Source organism: Anopheles coustani, chromosome 3 (assembly GCF_943734705.1).
Source record: "Anopheles coustani chromosome 3, idAnoCousDA_361_x.2, whole genome shotgun sequence".
NCBI lineage: Eukaryota > Metazoa > Arthropoda > Insecta > Diptera > Culicidae > Anopheles > Anopheles coustani.
The window spans coordinates 28,713,628-28,739,745 of NC_071288.1; the positions used below are offsets into that span (position 1 = coordinate 28,713,628).

General features: G+C 45.2%; 2 protein-coding genes across 2 annotated transcripts in view; both read right to left on the bottom strand.

The window, feature by feature from the left end:
* LOC131258941 (vacuolar protein sorting-associated protein 37B) overlaps nucleotides 1-26,118 on the bottom strand; it is a 492,072-nt gene that overhangs the window by 99,269 nt on the left and 366,685 nt on the right. The gene's annotated exons all lie outside the window — the stretch shown is intronic.
* On the bottom strand, nucleotides 15,994-16,519 carry LOC131258947 (ecdysteroid-regulated 16 kDa protein-like). The gene is made up of 2 exons (XM_058260352.1): nucleotides 16,342-16,519; nucleotides 15,994-16,271 (listed from the first exon to the last, which is right to left on the bottom strand). Exons 1-2 carry the CDS (start codon nucleotides 16,517-16,519, stop codon nucleotides 15,994-15,996), a joined length of 456 nt encoding a protein of 151 aa, XP_058116335.1.

Here is a 26,118-nt window from a genome sequence, read left to right on the forward strand (position 1 = left end):
TCAAAACCACCCAAACCGCCCGCTTTTCTGGGTCGATATTTTGCGCAACAAAAAGTCACTTGCGAGGTGCCGTCGGAAAATGGAAAGATCAAACGGACCTCTGACCTTGTTAGCGATCCTTGCTGTTCACGGAAGCAGCTGCATGTGTATGGTCTGTTGTTGTGTGTTCCAACAAAGTGTTTCCATCGGAGTGTGTTTTTATAACTTATCAACGTTAGTTATTTTATTCATGCAATTCATGCAATTCAATTTAATTATATTATATTAAAATTATTTTGTATGATCTTTCTGTATCGTTTTCCAGGCCGCTTTTCTAGATCATTATTAAAAATGAATCCTTCGTACTTTGAAAATTAATTTAAAAAAATGAGTATTAATGTCTTTCATATACTCCTTCCAATTTACAATTAAAATAGGCTACCGAAACAGGAAATTCAGTACAATTTCCTCATTTCTGTTCCATGAAACGTGTTGGCGGGAAAAACACCGTTGATCCCACGACAAACCTGCCTCAGGTGGGAAGCCTACTTTGATTCGAGCGCAAATTATCTCCGTCCAGCAGGCTACGTGAACAGGCTGCAGAGTACGCCAGTAACTGCGCTAGGCGTATCGAGTTTCGCAAAACAATAGCTCCAAGCAGAAGCTGTGTGTGTGTGTGCGTTCATTTCGTCGTGGCAGCCAGCATGCTGACCCGGTCGGCTTCCTGCTTGAGCGGCCTAAAGCGGCCACTTATCCTCCGGTCTCCGGCCGGCGTTGGCGTAATTAACTAACGGTAGAGCTGAAATCGGAACCAATCATTTTCGCACCGCAAGCGGAAATTTGTGTCGCCCTGGAAACCTTGCGAGGAAAGCCTGGACGGTCGCCGTGCAGTCGAGCTGAAAATTAAACGCGCCCTGCTGGATGCTGGGTGGTGGAGGTGGAAAGCGGACAATTCTTATTCAGGGAGTCATGTTTGTTCATTGAAGGTTTTGGTGAGTGGCAGCGTTTTTTTTTTTTGTGTCTAGTATTACATCTATAAAATTATGGGTTTGCTTCATTATTCCTCAACAGGGAGATGAGCAACTTCCCTTCTGTCGGAAGGTAGGGAAAAAATCGTTCACACCAGACCCTAATCCCATAACCACACAGGATTATCCGAAGAGATTGTCCTATGGGAACCGGTCATCACCGAGGGGACCGGAAGCAACTCCGCACCTCAGACTAATAAGCCATCCAGGCTTCCCTAGAAACGAGACACGTAACACGATCGGGATCGAAATTGAGCCACACAAGGATCCACTGCCCGATTCCACCGGACTTCTATTGGTAGTCAATCAGTCACTCCAACCAACGGCGTCGAAACGAGGCTGATCCGGAATGGGAAACGCGGACGAGGGTAATTATCGTGCCGTGAAAATCGAACCGTATTGTGTCGCATATTGTACGCACACCTCCGACGCCACGGCGTAGGGATTCTCCGATTCCAATTCCGGACCGAACTCTGCGGTTTATCGATCGTCCTGCGAAGCCCTACAGGACGGCACAATCAATGCGTCATCGGCTCGAAGGATGAACGCACAGGATACGCTCTCACACGCACACGAACGAGGAAGGAAGCGAACGGACGATACGAACGTTCCCTTATGCGCGTGCCGAAATCCGTCGCCGGACAGACGTTGCCCCGATGTCACCATAGGAACCATCGCCGTCAGCTTCACCACTCGCCCATCCAGCGACTTACTGCAATCGCAGCGTGAACCGACCGGTATCGTGCTGTGTTTTTACCTTGTTTTTCTTTTCCCTCCGATTCCCAACGAGTCCTTTTGTCCGTTGTCGCCTGTTTTCGATATTTCTTTCACGCTGCACCCGATACGATAACGCAGAGACCGTACAACTCACTTAAATAACTCCCTCGCCCTTAGGGCAGGAAAATGTGGGAGAAAGGAAAGGATCGGCCGGGCAACCGGGGAACTCCCGGTGCGTTACGGACTCCACGGAGCTCGGATCGATCGATCGATGCGCTATTGATTGGCCATAAAACCGGAAAATTTATGCCCCTGCAGTCGCGGCCATCATAATCGAGACCACCACCTTTCCCGAGGCTGATTATCGACGCGTCGGTCGGAGGGAAAATTAAGGGTCCACCGTTTCGCCCTCACCGTCGGGATTAGCCCTCACCGACACACACACACACGCGCGCGCTCGTCGCCATAGTGATCGCACGGAGGAGGCCGATTTTCAACCGTTTGTTGAAAGCAACCATTCATTCTCTTCATCAACTCCCGCATAACCATTGCCATTAGTTAGGATAGGATGCTTGTGTGTGTATGTGTGTGTGTGTCCACACGATGAGATCATCGTCGATTATCGTTGTCAACCCAACACGCCGCACGGATATCCTTCCGTTCTCGCTCCTCAGCATCCTCAATACGAGTTGACCAGATTCCAAATAACAAATCCATCCATTCCAGTGCTTTGCAACTACTTTGAATATGAGCATCAAACTCAATATTCCAATTGCCAATATGTTATTTAAATTTTATATGTATTTTTAAAAGCATTAACTATGTTATATGGTTTTAGCATTATCTATTTTTGTGGGAACTGTTACACTATTATTGTTAAAGACAGATTTTCTTTAACGGCGCTCTAAACGAAATAAAAAGTAAATTTTCTTTCTTTGCCTACAACTTTCTTGTACGTTATGTGGTGCGTTGTGTCAAAAAATTGTCTGACTTTTCCGTCTTCCGTCTTGAAATTTTGTTTTTTTTTTTATTTTAGAGTCTTTGACCTCTACGGTCATTCGTCTCTTTCCGTCTTGAAAAGAGGTCGAAGGCGCGTCCTTCTATCCTTTTTATACGCCTCTAAAAAAATATCGCCGTCGCGGTGTTTCTGTTCGGTCAGCTTCGTTGGACCGAATCGTTTCCAACAATTATCATTTTCTAATTATATAATTAAAATATTTTTCGACAAATACTTCCTGAATTTATATCGTTTACCTATTTGCAAAAATTTAATTTCAAATGAATCTTAATAAAAACCAAAATTCGAAACCATCGCAACCAATACTCGACCAATCTTGCCACTGGTTGCAGGACCCTGCTCCGGAAACCAGTAGGAACCAACGGAACAAGAGCGAAAACCAAAATCGTGTCCGAACGGAATATATTCAACGGCACCTTAAGGGTGAAATCAACGCCAGAAATCGGTTCGGGGTGGCGACGGACTGAATTCGATACCTTCGCCAGCGCGCAATGGAAGCGCTAATGGTAATCATAATATTATCGGTTCAATTTTCGGTGCCATTCGATGCCGCATTTTCGCACCGGATCCGCACATAAACACACGCACACATACCGGATACACAGTAGGCCCGGCCCGGAGACAAAGGCCCGCGTTACAGAAAAGGGACCACGCTGGACCGACATAATGCGATAGTTGGCGCGACTGATTTTCGACAATTCATCACAACATTCGGAGGCGGACACCGCATGCCGCTTATCGCTCCGAACGGCGCTCCGATGGTGGTCGGCATTTTTTGGCGACACAGCAGAAGCACATGATGGGAGGGATAAAAAAAACGAACAACTGAATCTGGTCAAACCTGGGACCGACCGGCTCTCTTCCGGTCGTTTCGCCGAAAAGGCGGGCAACAAAAAGCGGAAGCCAAACGTAAACATCGAAGCACCCCGTCTTGTGCGGGGATTTCCTAAGGAAGGGATAATGCACGAGGTAACATGCGCCACGCTCAATTTAGATTCTCTCAACCGTTCTTTATTTATGGATATTTTAAATTGAATGGCAAAATACTTTCTATTTTTTACCCATCCTCTCGGCTTTACTTTGTAGTAAGGAGGTGGAGAGAGTACAGTTTAATGTAACGTGCATCTAATAATTTGATTTTAATATTTTTCCTACACCGTTGGTGCTTGGCTTACTACTTTGCTTTCTGGATCGTTAATTTCTTTGGCCATTTCTTAGGACATCGAGATTCCACAATTCGAATGTTTTATTTGGTCAGCGTGCGGTATGATGAAAAATACATTTTCGCAAAAGTATGTCTCTAGTATTCCTACTTGGAAAGTATTCCTACTTGGAAGACGAGTTACCTTTGAAGATGTATACGAGTATTTCCAATAGAGAAATAGATCAAACACTAACGCCTTTCTAGTAAATATTTGTCGTGGTCTCATATTGGAGCTAATAATATTTTTAAAATTTATTTGAACCAATCTATCTTCACGTTGTACATGAGCACAACCAGCGTTTGAGCAAAACCACTTACCAGCTCCTCCGAGGAGTCATTCCGAGAAATATGATTGATTCAAGACGTAAGGCGACATTATTAATGGTATCAAATATTTCACCTCCCAACGCGGGCCTTGCACGTTGGCTTGGGCGAAAGAAAATACCTAATTATCTGATTCCCAACTGGGACAATCGCGGGCCAGATATCCTTGTCCCCCATCGGAAGCACCCTTCTCGGTTCGGGATTTTTTTCCCTCGAAACACCATCGTTAGCTCGGTGCGAAGGGGAGAACGGCATTGCAGGTGCAGGAAATATGGAAAAAGTTTTTCTCATTTTGAACTTTTCAAACCAAACACAAATGTTTCATCACGATGTCTCGGACGGTAGGTCCGCAAATGGCCATGGTGCCGATCTCTGGCGTCAAGAAATATGACATTTTGATCTCCCATTATCCCTCGGTGGAGAAAAATTGCAAACACCGGTGAATCGGGCCGATGGAAATGGTTTAGTTTGGCATGTTTAGCCAACGGGTCTTCGGAGCAGTCGACCACGCGAAACGAAAGATTTTTTGGAGACTTTTTCGTTTTCCTTTTTTCGTCCTCAAATCACCCTCGCAACGGCTAAACCCGCGGCCATTACGAGATTTCAATTGAGGCGCTACCGGGGCATCTCCCGGAGTGGACGATTTATTTACGAACGCTTTCGGTTCGGTTGGTGTAATAAAATGTTTCCCGAATTGGAAACTCGCTGCAATTCGCATAAAACGATGCTCCCCGAGCTGGTGGTGTGTTGGTTCAGCATTGGCATTTTTTTTTTTTGTATAGCGGATCGATAGGATGCAGTGGCGGAAGGCGTAGTTGAAGTCGTAAAAAATCTTCCCGGCGTCATAAAAATCGTATTGAAGGAAAATTCGAACGAATGCTGCCGTTCCTTCAATCGTCACTTGAGATGATGGTTTAGCCATTAACCGGTGGACTGGTCTATGTTCCCCCGTCGATAACTATACCGTTGGATTTATATCGATATTATTTTTTATTACGATTTATATATCGTGTGCTGCGTCTAGACTTCATATATTCGCGTTGTGGCGACATTTTGCTGGAAATCCTAAAATAGTTCGAATAGAATTTCATTTTTCATCGTTATAGATTTGGGTGCTATCAGATTTATTGTGTTTGTTTAAATATACAAATTATCAAAGTAAAGTTCAGAACATTGGTGAACTCCAAGCCCCCATGAAATATGTTAATTCCTTGAGTAATGAAACGAGCATTAAACTGTGACAGTACTGATTCCAAACCTGTATATAATTAAGCCTACAGTAGATTTAGATAATCTGATTGGACAAGTTGTTTGGGCACGTGTACAATGTGTAAGCCTTGTTCAACCTTGCACTTGATAATCAATGTGACCCTTAAACACAATAGTAACCTTGCTGCTAAGTACTTGTTCAACCACATTCTTTGAACGGAGAAGCTCGTCTCTGAAGCTGGATCCAAACACAGGTCAACGCTTGATGCAGTTCACCTTGTATCATTCGGAAAACATGCATCCCAAAATTATTCCACTTTGATTAAAAACTACGCAACTTCATGAGGATGTTACTACAGCTTTAATAAGTTTTTGAAATATTTACCTTCATTGCTTTTAATTACTCGATTTAACAAAGTTAATTAACATTACAAGTTTACTAAGTACACAGATTTAAACAAACAACAGTGTTTTCCCGTAGTGTGTTTCATCTTGTATGACTCTTTACTTAATCATCTTACACTGAGAATACAATTGCACAATTTGAGCCTTTTTAAGTTTAAGTTTAAGTTTCGTTAGTATTTTAAGTAAGTAGATTAGTACTAAAGCTGTTTTTGAACAAATCAACGAATGTTTTATCAATAATTCCAAGTTTATATGCGGAACTGGCAACAAAAAAGAAAACCAGCAATTTCAGGAGCAAACAAGTAAACCAATTCGTAGTGTTTGAAGCTCTCTTTTTTCCATTTAGAATATACTCTGTAAGTATTTGATGATTAATGTGACTAGACAGTTTTAATTTCTTCTTACAACAATCATAATAGCAAAACAAAGTCCCATAACGAGCTTTTGTTAAATAGTTTATCCGGTTTAAGCATTCCGTTTCGAAGTCTTTTCATTACTCAAGCCAAGAAGTCGTCTCCCATTCCGCTAGTCAAAGCTATTCGATTACCTACATTAGCATTTTGCGATCTGTCTGATCATTGGCGTCCGCTGTGCATTATTACGATGATTGCATTACACTTGCAAAGCTTCCAATATGCATCCAATCAATCATCTCTCCCAATCCGGTATCAAAATACCCTACCATTTTGACCTCACCGTACATTCTTGCCTGTCGCTCGGAGCTTTTGCGATCTGCCGCAAACCGGAACGTCCCCTGAGAGACAAAGTTAGAATCGGGCTAACGGCCAGTTTCGGTTCGTATTATGGCAATCGTGTGAAAAACAACCTTTTGCTCTATCGCCACAATCGAAGCACCCGTGTTGCCCTTGCCGTTCCGCTCCCCCCACACCGGAAGTGCGTGCGAATTCGATTCACACAGCGCAATTGCGAAGCAAAGATCGTACGTACGAACCCCGGGGTGCCTCGGTGCGCTAGGATTTATATTCAAATCAGCATGAAATCGCAAACAGTATCCAAATTTGCAATGCAATGACACAGTGCGCAGTCCTGCACGGATGCCAGCCGGAAGAGCGCAACGAAACCGGAACCGGCAAAGGATTCGTGCCGTGCTGATCGAGTTCGGATAATTGGCACTTCCGGTGTTGTTTGGTCTGGACTGTGCGTTCTGCGTTCGAACGGCCGGTTTCGCACGTTCGTCCCGATTCCGGATAGTTGACCGGTGGGGTTGTTTTTCCACTACCAATGAAGACCGATGAACTTTGGTCGCTTGGTAGACCCACTCAATTTATGGTAGAGCTGTTTCTCTTTCTCTTTCTCCCTTGCGTTCTGTTCTGAAAGGATTAGCCTATCGATTCACCCCAGCTGATAACGACCCGAAAGCATCCCGTGTACCCGGTGAAAACGGTTGCAGGGAAAACCTTTTAACTGACGTTCCGAAAAAAAATGGTAACTTTTAAATCGGCTTGATGTTTTTTTCGCATTTTTTTTTCGTTTACGCCAACACGGTAAAGGTGTTTAGCCAATTCGGCAGGAGTGATTGGGAATCGACGCACCGAGTTGGCCACCAACTGCACGCAATCGGTTCTAGTGTCCCCGATCCGATTACGTCCTCAACGTGATTCGCTCCGGCCAACGCAATCAGGCGAGCCCGATTCGAGTGTCGACCCGATAAAGTGAACTACTTAAGCGATTAGTCATGGGAACGCGGAAACGCTACCGAGCGGGCAGACGACACGGGTGTAGATTGGGTTAAAAGTTTCCTGCCTTGCTGGCTTTTGCTCGCTTTCCCCCTTTCCTGGAGTTCACACAACCGATTCCCAAACGAGGGCCTGAGAAAACTCACCGATGAAGTGGACCCTTCAGCGCCCGTCGAAGATTTCCAAGATACTCTTAATTAAATTCTATTACTTCTCGAGACCAATTAGCCGTGTCGGCCAATGGCGCAAATCTCGAGCCCGACCACCGGGACTGCAGCTTCCACAACCGGCGGCAAATGCAATCGAGCGAGAAGTAAGAGGAAGGTTTTTGAGATCGCTCAAAATTGGCCGCCTGCCAAAGGGAAAAGTTTTCGCTTACTCCCACCCCCTCCCGAGTGCATTGATTGGCCAGCTTCGTCGCCTTCTCGGGCTGCACTTTGCTCTTCCATTGCGCGCGGATGCACTTCAACACCCAAAAAAAAAACGCGATGCAAAAAAAACGGGACGATCGTTGAAAGCGGTCGCGTAAATTATTTTCGGAAGTCAAAAACTATTGCAAAAAATAAAAAGGAAACATACAGTTTTTCATCGCACCATCGCGTCGCATCGATGACTGCTTCTCCGGCGGAAGTACTCAACGACCCCTTGACGGTGGGGGTGGTAAAGTGGCGAAAACTAATCGAAGCCAGAAGGCTGCAAACGGGCGGACAGGTTGTCTTTTTCTTTCCAATCGACCGTTAGTGGGTTGACGATGCAAGCGAAAGCAGCCATTAGGGAAGCGAAGGATGGAAGCGAGCGGCTTTTTCCACCGAAAGTGGAATCAATTTAACTTTTCATCTAGCGCCGTGATAGCGTTGGCCGAGATTGCCGTGCCTTCGAGCAGAAAATGTGCCGAACGGGAACGAAATTAGAGCGATCGAGTCCTCGCAACCGATCGAAGCAAGAAAAGGAAGATCGGCAGCGACGATATAAAATAAATACTGTATTGCTGATGTGTTGGAAAAAGAACGAGCAAAACCCCGTGCCGAAGTATTTCAGCTTCATTTAATTAGCAGTTGAGATTTGGAACATGTTTTGATTTAGTTTTGAGCAACGAAAAGCTTTTAACATTTTAATTTGTTGATCAGGACGCCTGTCATCAATTTGTTTTTTATATTTTAAGTTGTTTTTATTAACAAATTGGTTGCCCCTTTGACTCTAAAAAGACAAATAGAATTTTAAATCAAGAAAGACGGATGAGATTTTCGACGGATTCCGATTTGCAAACTTTTATTTTGATTTTGAAACGGCCATCGTCTCAGAAGTGACATTCAGTTGGTGCTTTCAAAAAACAGTCTGACGAAAATTCGGCACGCTTACAACCTACGCAAAATCGTGTTCAAGTAAAATCCAATCTTTCGATTCCACCGAAAGAGTAAAAGATGGCGAATGAGTCGAATGTACACTTCAGACGCTTGACGATGGAACACTTACAATTTTCCCCCTCCCCAGGCGAGCACGACCGAACGGGATTCGCGAAAAAACACCGTCGATTTTCGGCGGAAAGGTATAAGATAAATAAAAAGTGATTTACTTTTATTGGATACATCGATTGGCAATTGCTCAGAGCGTGCGGGGGAGCAACAAAAAAAGCAGGAAACAGGTAAAACCCTCATGCTCGATTAGATTGCATCCGGGAGTAGCAGCATCGTGGAGCCTCTAAATGGTGGGCAAAGGTGGGCGTCCTTGCCGTCGGCGTGAAAGTTCGTCTGGGAGATTCCCAGATGGTGGATGCCGGGAGGAAACTCTTTCCTCCGAAGGATTCACAGGTGGAAAACCCAATCGATTGGCGCCGGGGGAGCATCAAATTTTATCGCACAAACTTTGCTATGTTTACGTCGGGATCACTTGGTGATCTCGTAACCGAAAGGGTGGCTGTTTCGAATGACGGTCATTTATTTATTTTTAACATATTTTTTCAAATCATTTCAGCAACAAGAAAAACGTGTAGCATTTGGTAAGGATTTTCTTTTGCCGAACTGGACGCTGTTTCCTCCACCAAAATGACTATCTTTCGTAATCTTTCAAACCTTTCCACCTCGTAATTATATTTGCCTCACAGCCCTGTACGGCAAGAGAGAAAAATGCTCCGGAAAACTGCCAAACCACCCTTGCCAACCCATCGATGGAGCGTCGGCAGCTGGCTGATGAAAGTTTTTGGGGCGGAACTTTTCATTTTCATTCCGGTTCAAATCTTATTCACCCCTCCCCGGTTGGCCGGGGCGCCAATGAAATGCTCCTCATTTTCCCGCCGGCGAAAAATATTTCCGCAGGACCGTCGAGTTTTCCTTCCGCCGGTTTATCTGCACAATCTTCGTTGCGTTCCCCTTTCCGCAACGGATGCCGCAGGGCCGATGGGCGCCCGGGTTGGGGGCGAGATTATTTTCCCATCCTCCCCCAAATGTTGGGCAAGGAAGAGCCCGCGGGGTTGGGTGGTGTTACCCCAGCCCAGTGGGGCCGCATTTGCCGAAATCTTTACGCCGAAAGTTTACGTGGAAAATGATGCTCCATTGCCGGGGGGAGGATGTATTTTAAGATGGACGGGTTTTCTTTTTCCTCGAGCCCATTCGGAAAACCTTTTGTTGCTGCCCCGAGCTGCTGGAACTTGGCTTGGGCTCTGCATCGGCATCGGGAAGGGTCGATTTACAGCTGCATAAACGTATCCATATCGCACTGCACGGGGCGTGAATTTATGGTTCGAGTTACGCACAAATCCGTGCGCGCAACTGCGGTGCGTATTAAATATTTTATCTAACCCAGTTCTGGCGTCGTAAAATATCTTCCAATCGCATCGTTTCGCAATTCCAAGCCGTCGCTATGTTCATTTAGTTGCCTTTCTCACTTGCCATAACTCTAGAAACATTCATTTCATCCCGTACCGTAACTCTTTCAGATCTAAATCAAAGAAAAATGTATTAAAGCTTCTTGCTAAACTCATTTTCCACCAGGGCGGGCAAAAGGCAATCCGTCGGAGGTGATTCCTTCAAGTGCCACACCCTCGGGGCCATTTCACTCCGGGTCGGGGTCCTCCCAGCTTCTCCCATCGGGAGCAACAGCGTGTTGTGCCGCCGGCGAAAAGTCAAACACCGGCCTACATTTTTCGCCAGATTTCCTTTGATAATTGACCGGTTCCGGTTGGCCTTAAACGTCGGGGGTGCGGAAGGGTGCGGAAATTGCTTGCTACTGGGCATGATCTGGGCCATCCCTTTCCCGGGAAGTAACAGCGCCTTCGGCATTCGGGGGACGGGAAGCGTATTAACGGTCATGTTTTCATCAAAGAAATACTTACACGACGAACGCCGTAGTCGTTTGGAGCGTCGGAAAAAGGGAAAGGTATAGCTCGATTCATGAACATCTTATAGAAAATACAAAAAAAAAATCTCATCTAGAAAACGAAAGGATTCCGATGCTTTTATCGAATCCTGCCAGAAAATGGAGCAACTTTGGCATGCCTCTTGGCTACCTTCGCACACATTGTGCGCCTTTGGCCCGGCTCGGATTAAACTTTGTGAGACCTGCGATCCGGCGAACGCACGTAAATCCTAAAATCGGGTCCATTTATTTCGGACCCATCGTGGAACTTAGTGACAGGTAGGGATTTTCCATTTTTTTTTTTTTTTGGGTATTTATTTCAAGCCCTGAACTTTTTCTTGCCGCCGCCCCGAGACAAACTATCGTGGTGATAAATTTCCATTTTGTTTTTGGCGTTTTTAAACTGTTCGGCGAACTGCGAAGCGAAAACTTTTCCGGCGCCGATTAGCGCACGGAACGATGAACTGTGCAATGCGTTTCGCCGGAAGTTGTGACCATTTTTTGAGATTTTTTTCTGTATGTATGTTCATCCAACAGAATTGTAGAGAATTTTTGGATCAAGATATTAAGCGGTGTTGGAAATATGATAGCAAGTTTACCGGTATTATGGACCTTATTGATGAATGCAGTGATTATATCTGGTTTGTTTAACCAGGTTTTTATTTAAAACTTTGGTTATAAACATCTGATACTTTTGTTGACGATTGCCTTATTTTTAAGATTCTGATTTCTTGTATGTCTAATTATCATTCTGATTCCGTTCAGGAATATTTAAATTTTCCTAAAAATAATTTATTACAACTGCAGCTAAATATTTGATTAAACCAGCGTGATGCGAAATCCAATCGGGCTTTAATTGGCCAATCCGATCCCGTCCTATGAAGGATGTTCAGATGACAATATCCCACTTCTCAGAAGCCGAAAGGCAATATCAAAATGCGAATAAATAAAACTCGCTAATAAACAAAGTCATTCGCAACGTAAATCAATCAAAACCAAAACAGCTGCGAGCTGTGCCATGACCAGAATACACCCAGCCTTCTGTCGACAATCAAAAGCAAAATGTATACCAGCTTGTCGGCCAACAACCGAAAGAACCGTAAGGATATTCGTCCCATCCACCAAGCCCCAAACTTTCGGTTTTGGAGAAACCATTCCACCGGAATACGAATTTAATTGAACGGAACAACCAATCAACTAACCATTACGGACCTCCCGAACCTGCGGAACTCGAGTGAGTATTTTTGGCGAATCGGATCCCTTTTCCCGCCAGCAGCATCACGCAGCCCTTTAGCTTTTGGGGATGGTGCTCCCGAACATCGCTTCGGGCCAGGTCTGGCAAAGGGAACGTCCATTGGCAAACACTGCAGCGCTGATATTGTTCCCTGGCCGGGAAAAACCTGGGCGCTGGGAAAGGTTTTGTTTGGATTTGAAATTTTGCTGAACGAAATTTAATCAGAAACAGAGGCTTAGTTGGGCAACTTACCTGCGCCTGCCGATCCTCAGCAGTTCGCCACCGGAGGCTGAAGGCGGACGGGTATCAATCTGGCCGAGACTTTAAAGTATCAAGCCATTGTGCTTCGGGCGAGGTTGGGTGGTTGCTTCCCTAACCGTTCCCCTTTTTCTATTCCCCCTTTCTGCAGAAAGAAAGTATGCTGTTTCGTTCTATGATAAAGACAAATTACTTTCGCAGAAACCTCTCACAGCGTCTTCTAAATTTAGACACCGCTTCCCTTTTTTCCGCTATCTATCAGATTGCAAAACTGAAAAAAAATGTAGGTCCCAAGAGGGAAAACTCAACTGGCAGGACTGTCTCAATGTAAACGCAACCTTTTACACTGGACCAAGGTTATTTTCGTACTTTACAAACGATCCCATTCGCATCCTTCTCACCTTCCACATTTCTGTGGGTAAAATTGTTGCCTTTCAATATACGGCAGGGTCAGCCAATCTGCTTTGGAACGAAAACATTGAGTTTTTTCCTTGCTCCTTGCGAGGAAAAACTGTACAAGCCTTCAACCAAGCCGTCCTTTTCCGAACTGAGTCAATGCAGTGAAGGACTCACCTGTCATTACTCATTCCATCCTCCTAAGGGGAGGCGTACGTGTAAGCGGTTTCAGTCTGAAGTAAATGCCCTTCTTTCGACGTGCATCGAATATTCATTCTCTGGAATCGCTACGGTTTTTCGATCAAAGGTTTAACATAATTCGTTCGCTGTATGAAACCAAGTGCCTCAATCAACGATTTCGACAGCTTAAGCATTGAGTTGGTTAAGGAAAAATAAATATCGTGACTGTGAAACCTTTTGAAATAATATTTTAACATGCGATTTAATGGAGGCAGTTTAAAAGTAATCTCTTTTCCCATCCCATAGCGAAGCCATTAGGAGGGGTAGGGTTTGTATCCATTTTAATCTAGTGCAACTCAGCCCAAATGCGCCCCTGGCACGCGTGTACCTCCCTGAGGTCTATCGACTAGAAAATCATTGCGCACCATATGCGCTGAAACGATAAACAATTCTAAACCATTGAACTCAATCAATTGAATTATCTAGCACCGACCTCTGCCAGGGCTGCTCGGAGCACCAAAACCTAACTTTAATGAAGGTGGACGCAACTAAATCTTACCGTTAATGGCTTCCGAACAAATGCAACAACGCTGGCAGATGGTGGGCCTCACGTGCCCACTCCCGCAACTGTCGCTCACCCCGCCGAAAGGCTGGACGGATAAATGGCAGTCGAAGGTCGAGGCGCAACATTGAGATCTTTGTCCAAAAAGCGCACAAAAACCACCTCCGGTGCAAACGGTGCAATCCCGATACGGGGACGCACTTTGGTGGGGAGGAGGGGGGGCTATTATTTATGTTAAATGAGATCGTTTTAAACATCACTATCGCTTTCATAAAAGACATTTATTAAACATGAAGCATCGAGCATGTTTGGGAGGGCGTTTCACCGTCCAAACCAAATTTGTTTGTGAAGCCCCGATCCGATCGATGGTTGTCCCGGTGGCATACGTGGAGGAGGCCAACGGAATGGGGCACTCCGGGGTCCGGACTCCGGGATCATCTCCGGGCGATAAATTATACGCCGCTAATAATGAAATACGAGCCAAAACCACGAGCCGATCCATTGGTACGCACATACCGAACCGTGCACATGTGGCCCGTTGTTGGAGCCATCATGCTTTCCGTGCAGCATGTGTGTGTGTGTGTGTGCATACTCTCGATGAAGTGTCGAAGCAATTGCCCTTCCATCCCCATTGCTCATCTATGCTCGCGGCTGAAGTGCGCCGAAGAAAGGGAACAAAGAGCCACTACTTGAGGGACGTCCCGGTACCGGTACGGCGTCAGAATTCTTGGCTGGATCATCGACCGGCTGGATTAATCGAACACCCGTATCGACACACGTGTGCGGCAAACGGGAAACCTGCGTGATCCTGCAAGAACGATAGAGAAAAGAGCGTGAGTGGCGACGAACGAAGAATGTGCAAAGTGCGCAAGTTTATTAGCGTATGAAATATTTACGATAATCGCTTTCTCGTCTCGGATTTTGCAAAGGCCCCTCCGGAGTTTGCAGCGATGATGTACTCGTTCCCTTTCTTGCCGGCTACAAAACGGTGTTGAAGGAAACTTCACATCAGGCTCGGCCGGTTATGCGGTCTTAATTACACGCGCCTTCGAACGATACCGTATGGTTCCGTTAGTCGGGGAGGAGGTCTTCGGCCTGTAGAACAAACAACGCTTAATCACTTCAAGATGAGTGTTCGCATCGATCCGATGACTTGTTCGATCTTGCCCTTCACTTACCGACCATGTGTCTGTCGATTTCTTTCGGTTGCTGGTATGTTACTTGTGCCGTGTTCAGGGTTAACAACCTGACCCCCAGCTGCCGTATTGAACGTTCGATCGTATTGCATATTTAATAGTTATGCTGAAGATATAATCCATAAATACAAGGATTGAGGTTTGGTGACATGTTTAGGTAATTTTGATTTTGCTTCAAATGCCAAGTAATGTCATTCTACTTACGTAGAAATTGATGAAAGAAATCATAGTGGCCTCTTTTGAAAAATACTGAGTGGGTGGCGAATTTTGTAGTAAATTTAAGAAAATTATTTCTCATAATTGCATAACAATATTCAAATTAATCCGACAGCAATGGAAAGGTTATTGTATTAGGTATAAGAAATAAAGAATCAGTCGGATTTTGAGACATAAAGCATACGATTGATAAATGTGTAGGAATGAAGTATTTTCTATGAAAAGGGAAAGCCCGAAGGGTATCTTTGAACATCTTTGGAAAATTGTCAGACCAAAGGCCGAGGCCGATTAATAGATTCAGCAGTGCCCAAGTCAGGTTTAACGGTTCTTTTCGAATTTTAAAGAGACACTCGACATTTTCAAGTTTGTTCCATCTTTTTAAATACCCTGTGAACTGATCTTTCCGACACTTTAACCGGCTAAACAAACTCCTTTACAATTACTCAAGCGTGAAATCAAAATTACGACGGCTGACCGATAGCGCTCTTGTTTCGACATCGTTACGTTTTATACATCCTGGTTAAGAACTGTTTCAGTGGTGCCAGCTTTATCTTAAAATTGTAACGCAAACATAAGACATAATTTTCTTAAATTCACTGCTAAAACACACGTCACACACCCTGTAGAGAAAACTTGACGACTTGAAACACCAACTAACAACACTCATCAGCATCATCATCATGTAAAAGACTGATCATTCTTCACATCCAATCACACGATCATGCGCACGATCACAATCAAACAGATGAACTTGTTTTGAGTCCATTACTGTAACTAGAACATTTCAAACAAACTTCAACGGTGTAGGAATTAAACTGTTCAACCGCAAATTTGTCAATCAGAAGTTAAAGAAATTAAAACTAAAGGCACAATACTTGAAGTCACTTTAAGTCAATCTCCGTGTTCTCAATACGTTTTGAAGCTAGCACCTCTATGGAAAAGCCGTATTTTGCTTGTTGTATGATTTGTATTATACTATTCTATTCGAAACTCCATATCACGCTCCGGTAAGATTGCACTTAGTTCGTAGCGGTAACGACCTGCGCGTTCACGAAGAAGCAAGCAACCGACTGGTTACTAGCGTCGACCACATCAATCTCGATGGTGAGGCTGACGAGCGGGTAGATCGACAGGATGGGCATGGTCAGGCGGTAGGTGACATCCTCCCCGGCGCTAAGCGGGCAGCTCGATCCCTGCAGGAAGTTGCAGGTGGCGGCGTTCGAGCCGAGCGGGTAGTTCGTCGTGACACCCAGCGCCGTCGCGGTGGCAACCGTGGTCATCGAGGAAACGGCACGATCTGTGGTTGGAAAAACGGTCTCATTAGAATTTCCCCTGGGAGGAAAAAAAGGGGGGGTTCTCCAACTTACCAGCGGTGAAGTCGATGAAGGCGATCACATCCGATCCACGAACAAGATTGCACGTGCCGGAGGGGCATCCTTCGATGTCGACGCTGGTCGGCAGAGGACGGCCTCCGTCGCAAGGGAAGAAATCGGTCGCGGACACCAGAGCGGGCACCAAAGCAACTAAGAACAGTGCGCGGAACATTGTTAAAGGTTTTTCGGTTTTTTTGTTGCTAGATCTTCAACAAGCTCCGGAACGGCGGACTGATAGCTTTGGATTGATTTCACTCAGCCAGACGGATCGTTTTTATAGCTCCCGGCCAATCTGGTGACAAATGGGCTTTCACGGTGGAGCTCCCGTCCATTTTTAGACGGCCGGCAAGCTGATACGAGCATAATCTCGATTTGCTTCCCTAATTTGATTTATGTGCCGGTAACAGGTGTGCAACGAGACTCTTCTGATTAAACCAGTCTACGATAAGAGGGAACAGGTGTTCAAACGTCAGGCACTGTAAAAAATCTGATGAAACGTCATAGGTGGTGCTGATATATTTTTTCTAGCCCAGATACAGTCATCCCAACTTCATTCCAACTAGGTTGAGAAATTGCTGGCTGACGGATTTACGAGAATGGCTAGAGTTCATTAAGATAGCTGCGATAGTTTATCTTGACAGACTTATTTAGTGACTCTCTTTGTTCAGTACGATTATTAACCCGACTTTTTGTCATATTTCATTTGGGTTATTGTGTGAGGAGAGATGGTTCAACAAATTTACTTTATTAAAAATACTATCTTTTCTTGTAAAATATTTTCGTCGTTTTACAAAATGTGCTTCTCTTTTTTTTGTTATTTATTGACCAATGACCAAAGTTTTTCGTTTATGGCCAAAACGTAAATTACTGTTACTTGCCATCAATCAGCGAATGGTTTTAAACGCCATTACTCAGCACCCTGATCGCAATAACTTTACACTCAACTGTCTTGCAAACAGTGCAACTTCGGCGGTGGTGCAGCAGTTCATAAATTTTCCCAACCAAGCCCTCCCCCGAAAAACATGGCATTTTCCCATCCTTGCGTAACCGACACCGATAGCCATTTCAATTTTCAACGCATGCAACATTAATATGAAATATGATCATTCGCTAAATGCGCGCGGCCCCGATTGTGCCAATGTTGTTGCTATTTGGCACCGTCCGCAACCCTTCGCGGACCCCTTTTTTGCCACGGTGCGGGCCGATATTAGCTGCACTTAATTTTCCGCAACTTTTCCAAACCGTTCGTTACACGCAGGTTAAATGTTGCCGCTTGCCTCGTGACGCCCGGGCTGTCGCCTTCAACGAGAACGGAAAATGTTTACCAACAGATATTCTAAATCGGCACAAATGAGGGGAAGCATTATTAAATTATAACAACGACCAACCGAACGGACCAGCCGGAACTCCGGGCTCTAGACGATGCCAGTTTGGAAGGACCTTAAATTTGGCATTCAGTCGAGTTTCGGCTTCAGAGAACTTTTAAATTTCAGGACACTTGCTCCCGGGCGGAAACCCCCTCGGACTCGTGATAAATGATGCTTTTTATTTCCTGCTCACTTAATAAACGCAACATCCAACCTTTGTGCTTTGCGACGCGACGAAATCTCCCGATGACTTTCAACAGGGAAAATGGAAAACAAAACTCGCCTGGTCCGATGTATTTTTCTCCTTTGGGAAAACAAACCGAGTGGGATGGATGTCGAGTGTAGATGCAGCGGACGCAGGACGACCCGAACCCAATCGCTTTATGTTGGTGTAAATTTATTTGTCGTGTTACTGGGCTGTCTCTAATATGAGCTAATGTTTATTAGGCTTGTAGCAAAATAGATTTAGAAGCCGCCGCAAAAGCAAAATAAAAACCCTGGTTAGGGGAACGGCACCGATGTGACGCCAAAAACCGCACATAAATAAATGTGCTTCCCGCTTCCCGAACGCTGCGACCATTTTTGTCGCCTCGATTCCATCGAAAATGCTCACAACCGCTGGCGCTCATCAGTGAAAAACTTCGCCGCAGCGGCGTGGAAAGCGCACCGGAAAAACTGCAGCCACTCCCAGCGGAAGATGACTGATTGAAAAATATGGTTGACCAGAGACGAGGCCATCCGAAGCCGATACCCATGACGTGGGAGGAGATGTGGACGTGGAAAAAGGTTGGCGGCGAAGGAACCTAAAGGCACGTATGCATACCTTCGTCTGCCCCGTCCTCGTACCACGCGTGCCTTACGATTTGGGACAGCATGAGGCTGATTAAAATGGACCAGTGAGAAGTAGGGACCGAAAGGTCGAAAAATTGAGCCATAAATTAATAGTGCGGTCCAACCCCCGGATGGACCGTGGCCGCTTGCTGTATGCGTGATTTGACTACAGAAACTTACAGTCAGCGCAAAGCAAAAAATACGCTCGGAAAGGACAGTTGGTCATCGTCTGACCAAAGGTGCCTTGTTTTCTAATATCTACTGCTTGATAACTGAAGCAACCATTTTGTTGAACTAAATACCTTTTTTTTTATGTGGCACGACATCTCCTAGTGGGACAAGGCCTCTCTCCGAAGAGAGTTTGTGTGACCGAAAGACGGTATATTATAGATCGGTGGTCAGCCGTTCGTAATACCGGAGGGTGCCAGACTCGAGATTCGATCCCACACCTGTGGTGTGGTGTTTTCCTCGCGCTACCGCTGCGCCATGGGCACCCCCACTAAATACCTTACTTTACCTATTAATTTTAATTGATCTAAAATATTTTTAGATACTTATTTTTACATACCGAACGTTACAGAACCGCGTCCAAAACCAGTCTTTCTCCAACTTACATCAAAGTTGAGCTTGCATATAGACATTGTTCTTTCGTATTATTTTCCATTTATTAACATAATATTAAAATTAATAATAAACATGTAGTTGGGAAATAAAATAACACACGGTTAACTTGACTTATATGCATAGAACAAATTATTGGATACATTGGAACATAAAAAATTGAAAAAAAAGTTTAAAAAAATTGCCAAAAACACTTCTAAAATTGTGGTAAAATTATGGCTGAAGTTTTAAATTCTATTTGCTTCATTCCTATTTACTATGACTATTTATTTAATCAAAATATGACGTTTAGTGATTGCAGATTGCTTATCTCCTTTATTATCCTCTGTTGTATGTCACTTAAAGGGAACATAACGTAAATTTTCATTTTACACCCCGAATCCAATTAACCACTGCCGCGTAAACAAATTTTCTATCGTTCTATCTTGCAAATGATTGATTTGTGAGTGTTTTACGGACTGCCGACGTAATAATTTACCAACTCACGCTGCCTCAGCGTTGCCGCACAACAACGATGAAAGGCGGAGCGTGAAAGATCCCATACGAGATAAGCTCACGGATGCTTAATTTTCTTTCCAAAGAGCCTCAAGGGTACCATTGCTACACCATGGAACCTTCGCCATCACTTTCTTGGGCACTTCAACTGAGCCGAATAAACTTTCCCCTCCCACTCGAGGCGTATACATTAGCGTCGCAATCCTTTCCTGTATCAGCGTTTTTGCCTCCGGTTCGGTTTCGGCGGAGGTTGTGCTGACTCACGGAAAACAATATAGGCGCACCGAGGGTTCGGCGAGGTCGTTCGCGACTACCTTTCGCACCGGCGTTGGCTGAAGAAAGGCTGAAGGCGGAAGTTGTAACCAAGTCAGGTACGGTGTGCGCGAGCGGGCAAAAGTACAAACGGAAGCGACCGCGGTGGAAAACCATAACAAAACACCGGCAACGTGCTTCCTAACCTCGGCATGGTGTGGGTGCTTTGGGAGTCCTGTCGGCAAAAGCCGGCAAATCACCGGAGAGCAATTTGTTTTCGCCCCGCACTTCGGACGGGCTTGATGTTACGAAACTGTGGCATGAAAAGGATGTTTGGCAATAGGAAGGAAGGCAAAGGAAAGTCCTTCCAACAACGAACCTCATCCATCGGCGCAAACATCTTATTACTTCGTTCCTATCATGGAGAATCATGGTTTTTAAGTGATACGCAATCGAAGCTACATCAAACAATGAACCAAAATAAAAGTAAAATCAAAGCCGAAAGAACACAGAATGGAAAAAAAACATCTCCAAAGGATGATCGACAAAATATCGGCATTATACAAGTTGTGTAAATGTATCCCAAATCAATCTCCTTACCAGTCCGAAAAGGTATTTCGAGCGATAATGCTTTTTTGAAGTGTATTTCAGGTCTCGTTCGATGCACAATTTGATAGGATCCTTGTCCCTTCTCAGCTCTCCGTACCTCTCCGTCAGCGGCTCAAACGAAGCGAAACGAAATGCGTCCGGCGGCGTGAAGTTTTGGGCACGTCCTTTCCAAATTTCTAACTCCGAGATTACTTCTCTCAAATCACCGCAAAACTGATACTGGGTTTGGTTGTGGAAAAAAAGTTATGAACAAAAATACAAAAACATCCCCCCCTCCCAGCGAAACAAAGTCTAAACAAAGTCCACTTTATTTATTCCGACACTTTGTTGCCATCGTGCGTAACTTTGACACATCAACGACGCATATGAAATCAGGAACCTAGTAGGCGCGAGCCTGTCACTATGAAGGCACTAACACACGCGCACACATGGAACGGTGGCAACAACGGCAATCACGTAGGCTGGCGTGGCGAAATTGATCTTATTAAACTTTCCGAATTTTCCGGGATCAGGCGCGACACCATCGAGCGCGGCCTATGCCGATGATGGCGATGGTGGTGATGATGTTGATGATGATGATGCTGGTCCAGCGAGTGCTGAGGCTATACCACGACCACGTGGCGCAGCATTTCATGCCAGCGACATGAGCGTGTAGGTGGCGCAGATGGTGTACAGTGCGGTGGCAAATAAAAAGTTCGACCGGCCGGAAGCAAGTGACATAAACGAGAGTTGACGGGAAAAGTTTTTCCCTAATAAACAAAGCCATTTTAGGGCTCTGCCTCATCGCGTGGGATTGGGATTCTGGCGCACACGCTCCCCTCCCCCCGGTTCCGCACGCTGTGACTGACTAAGCGAGAACTTGACTACTGTCGAGTGATGTCCTCTGCAGCTAACAGTTGGGAGTGTAAGGCCAGGGGGTCAAAGCCCGGCGATGTCCTGTGGCGTCGCAAGAACCAACAGAAGAAAAAAACAGTACTACAACAAACATAGTCAAATAAAGTTTAATCGGAACTCTGCTGGAGTTTTAGAACAAAAATAATAAAATGCGCCCACTTTTCCCGCACAGAAAAGTCTCCCGGATGTGGACTTTCGGAACAAGGGACTAACACTTCAATTATCCTAATTACAAGGGTTTTCGCAAGTCAAGCGAACTTTGGCAAATCTACTTACGGAAATGATGGCCCGAATGTGAGGACCGAATAAATGAACTATGTAGTACCACCTCTGCAGACATTGAGGAATGTTCGGTTGCCAGCAAAGGTGTCCCGGTAGGCTCTCGAAACCCACATTGACCGCCGTAAGCACCTCTATGAATATTCAATTGCCACAAAGGATGCTTGAGCTTCCTACAGGGAAAATTTTCCTTTCAAAAAGCTTGCCACAGCTATGGTCCTATTAGGGATGATACATTATGATCCCTTTTTTATTCCGGCATCCAGCCAAAGCGCACCAATAGAATTAACGATTGTCCGGTGATGCGTAGAAGTCTTTGTTTCGTTTCGTCTTCAAAATCCTCAACCTTAAGAACCCACTTCCGGAAGGCGGTGCTTGTGCTCCCTTTGGGACGACAAAATGAATTAAGGTGCAGGTAGCCGCACACCCAGCAACAGGGCAGTGATTTAAGTCTTTCACAAACTTTTGGCCCGTTCCGTGGCAGTGTCCTTCGTCATTCGTGCGTTCATGCGCCGGACCCAGGTCCGATCCCCGGTTTGGTATATCATTGTAATCCATGCGTTTTGTACGGTCCATTGCAAACGGACAATTGTGTGGCTGCAGCAGCCTTTAGAAGCTGGAAAAGCTACCTTGTTATCCCACCCGTTTTCGTACGTCTTCATTTGTAAACGAGGCCTCCTTTCCTATGTGATGTTTTTCCCTCTTTCCCTCTATTTGCTTTGCTTTCTACGCGCCCAATTTTTAACAAAAACACTGCAAAACCCCAAATTTATCTTACCATTCATGACACGTTTTGTTTTCCGTTCGTATTGGCAAGCAGTACGGCGGTGGAAATTATTTCGTTCGCAATGTTCCCGCAGAAGAAGAATAAATGAATATTAATGACACTGTCGCTCTACCCTTTGGGTGCGTTGCTCGGCATCATAAATCTATCACGTGCAGGCCAATGGGGGGGGATGGCAGGAGAGCAGGGCAGGCCTAGCACATCCTGTTTGGAAAACATTCAAATTTGTTGTTTCCTCCCCCGCCGAACGGCAAGTTGTGTTTTCATCATAATATTTGGAGTGACAAAAAAGTAACTGATGGAGGAAGCATAAAAAACGATTTAAGAAAAATAATTTCTTATTTCAAACTCTTTCCAACTTTTGTTAAATATATTTGGGGAAACATAAATCTAGTGATCGGCAGCTAAAGAACCGTAAAAGAAAACCAATCACTTAAGCCACCGGCACTCCCTTGTGTTCCCAGCGTTATATCTCCTTTGGACAAGGAAGCGTCATCTTCGAACCAGGGCTGGCATTGATTTACTTTGACAGTTCCGATAGCGGTGCTAGCCTCGGTCGAGGGGAAAAGAAAGTGATGATATATAACTTGGCTTCGTAACCCACATTCAATGCCGAGCCTACGGTCTTCCTCCTCGTCCAATCTGTGCTAAATGGCGACCTGAGAGCGGTGTATTGTTTGTGATCCTGTCAATTAAACATCTGACCATTCGGGGGTGCAGGATACAGGGAGGGTTTAAGCCGACGAGAAGTGGCGAATTGAAGGACCGAGGTTGACCCTCGAATGGATGCACCAGCTAGAAAACTGGACCAAACTCACTTTGCTGAAAGTCAAACACATCGTCCACAATATAATGCAATATGGCAGCAATGGCGACCCTCACGAACACCCTGGGAGGACCTTCCCAGCGAGCGGCATACAACGGGGCAGTGTAAACATCCGTCCGGTTGTTCTCGCTCTCGCCGCACCAAAGTCAAAAAGGGTCGCCGGGTCAGGTCGAGGACTAGATTTTGCCATCCCGTCCTGGTGCTGCATCGGTGGAAGATTGATTAGGAAGTGGGTGAACGCAGTGTCAACTCTGTTGGCCCATGATGGATATATCCTACGGGGATCCGATGAAAGTTCTATCGTAGTCCTCCAACCACCATGAATATGGCATGTGTGCACGCCCTGTCCGCGCCCTTGCATTGCTGCCACGATGCAACAGGGTCCGCTCCACCAGCAGTCACTTTCTCCAAGCGCCCCTAACCTCACTAATAGGGTCAAGCAAGGCAAGTCGAGTCGATAGCCAAGGTGTCACGAGAGCCTTCCGACGTTTGACGACTCGCTCGGCTGCAGCAGTCCCGGCAGGAGGCGACACGGACACGGGTCCAATTTCCGAAAGGGGTTTTTCCCCGGTCCATCGTCGGTGAGGTTCGGGAATGTGGGACATATTTTATTCTACGAGATAAAGAGCTCAGTCAATATTTGATTTACCGAAACATGTACATTAAATTATGACCGACCCTTGGAGGGGGGCGTTGCAGGGAAAGGCAGGCAAAAAGGCAGCTGCCATTCGAGAGATGCGGGCACGGACGGTTTAAAATCTCAAGTATCAAATGAAACAAAACTGAAACGAGAAAAAGAACTACCCTTCCATCGATATGGTAGGGCATCCCATGGGAACATGACTTTCGTTCGATGAGCTATCGTTGCTAACTGAATCAACCGGGGAGGACATCACGAAATGGCAATACCGACGACATTACTTCTGATATCAGCAACAGCGACATGATATTTGCATTTGGAAAAGTGAAATACATTTTACGAAATAGATAAATTGATTAGAATAATGGTACGGAACTCCTAATCGGCTTTTTTATTTGTAAAATCTTCAAGTATATTATCTCCTTTATATTCGTCTATAATGCTCCACTTGGAACAACAATGGGATTGTTTGGTATATAATAGTTTTGCTATTTCCAAAATCCCTTTCTATTCGCGCTTTATGAAGCAATACATTCGTACATAAAAATATCTACCAAGGCTAATAATATTGTTTCCCCCAATCCACATTCCATTTAATACGAATAATGTTTCAATTAGAGCTCGTAGCCTCATTTTTCCGCGACGTCTAAATGAAACTTCATCAGAAGCCAAAGAAAAGCGCCGGCTCGTTGGCGCTTTCCACCGACCGGCAGGGCTTCCCTGGTAGGGCTCAATGAAACAATAGTAATTGCCCGCCCGAGCAACGGAAAAAGGGCGAACGTTTCACGAGCAATAAGCATTACGTGAAACGTGCTCTGGACCCAAAACGGACTGGGCCGGTCTGTTGATATTTAATATTCGCCTACGCCTCGAATGTGACGCCGAGTGTCATTTGGCTCCGGGAAATTGTCGTACAGAATGTTCGTTGCTCTATTATTGTCCCCTCTTCCCCCCTTTTCCAAAGCCTAGACAAGCCTATAAACGGAACAAATAATTTATTTTACAACTGTGCAACCGTGGGCTTGCTTTGCCGTAAGATTCTCTAGGAACATCTCTGGGTGTCACCGGGGTGTCAAGTACTCTAGGCGCGCCTCAAAGATGGCAGGGTGAATCTCCCCAAGGTGGAGGAAACGTACGGAAACGCACGCGCACGCACGAAGCTCCAAGAAGGAAGCGAAAAAAAAACGGAACTATGAAAGTGGTTCATAACCAACCATCAATTTGCGCACTTTTCACTTAATTTTGCGCTTTATGGGCTCCGTGCGTCCAGAATGGCAGCAAGTGGATTCACCGAGCTGCAAAACCGGGGAACACTTTATTGCCGAATTGTGCTCTCTCGTCCCGTTTGGATCTCGTTCCGGTTTATTCTTTTTGCAGGGTGAAAAGAAAAGGCACTCAAAGCACCTCCTAAATTCAAAAGCAGGGTGACAAAAGGCGAAAATTCATGGCTGCAAAATAATATGCAAATTATGTGTCATCCGTACTGAAATACTAGCACGCCCGGGTTGAATCTTCATCGGCATGTTTGGAGAAGATTCCCTTTTTGCGTGCATCGGAAGGGGGGATGAAAAGAGCCCGGAAAACGCTGGGTTTGGCTGTCGAAGTTGGCTAACAGACTTCACCGACCGTAGGTATCGTTGCATCGCTCCATTTGCATCGCCTACTACTACTACTCCACTTCACTCGAGACCGTCGTCTAACGACGGTTCGACGTCGGAAGGATAGTGACATTCTTTTGTTTCTGCAAACGGAAGCTGCTTCCTGTCACAACTGAATCGGCCCGGGAGTGTCTGTATGTGTGTTTGCTTGGCAAACGGGACAAAGATAGCCCAGCTCATGCTGCATGTCCTAGGAGAAGTTGTGTGTGATCTTGTCTCCGCCTTCCTGGTGTTCGGAATAACGAAGGAAATCTTGCAAACGGTTTCAGAAATGGTGTGAAAATCAGTTTGATTTGCAACCCTCCCAAATGTAGGTCTGAAGTGTTGTATTTGCATTATTCGGGAGGAAAACTTGTGCCACTAAGGAAATACCACCATTTCGTAAAGCATAACTCTTTTTCTTATGAATTTATTTAAAGAATAAAATGGTTTTCCTACGGTGTTTCACTTTTCCTCTTCTCCAAGGTTTGATGGACAGTAAAGTGTCTTCAAACGTTTTGAACAAATGAATTCCC

Excerpts from the sequence above, each read along its gene's own strand:
- LOC131258947 (XM_058260352.1), bottom strand. The coding sequence starts at position 16,519 with ATGTTCCGCGCACTGTTCTTAGTTGCTTTGGTGCCCGCTCTGGTGTCC. Across the intron at positions 16,272-16,341 it reads CTTCATCGACTTCACCGCTG|ATCGTGCCGTTTCCTCGATG; the intron begins GTAAGTTGGAGA and ends TTCCAACCACAG.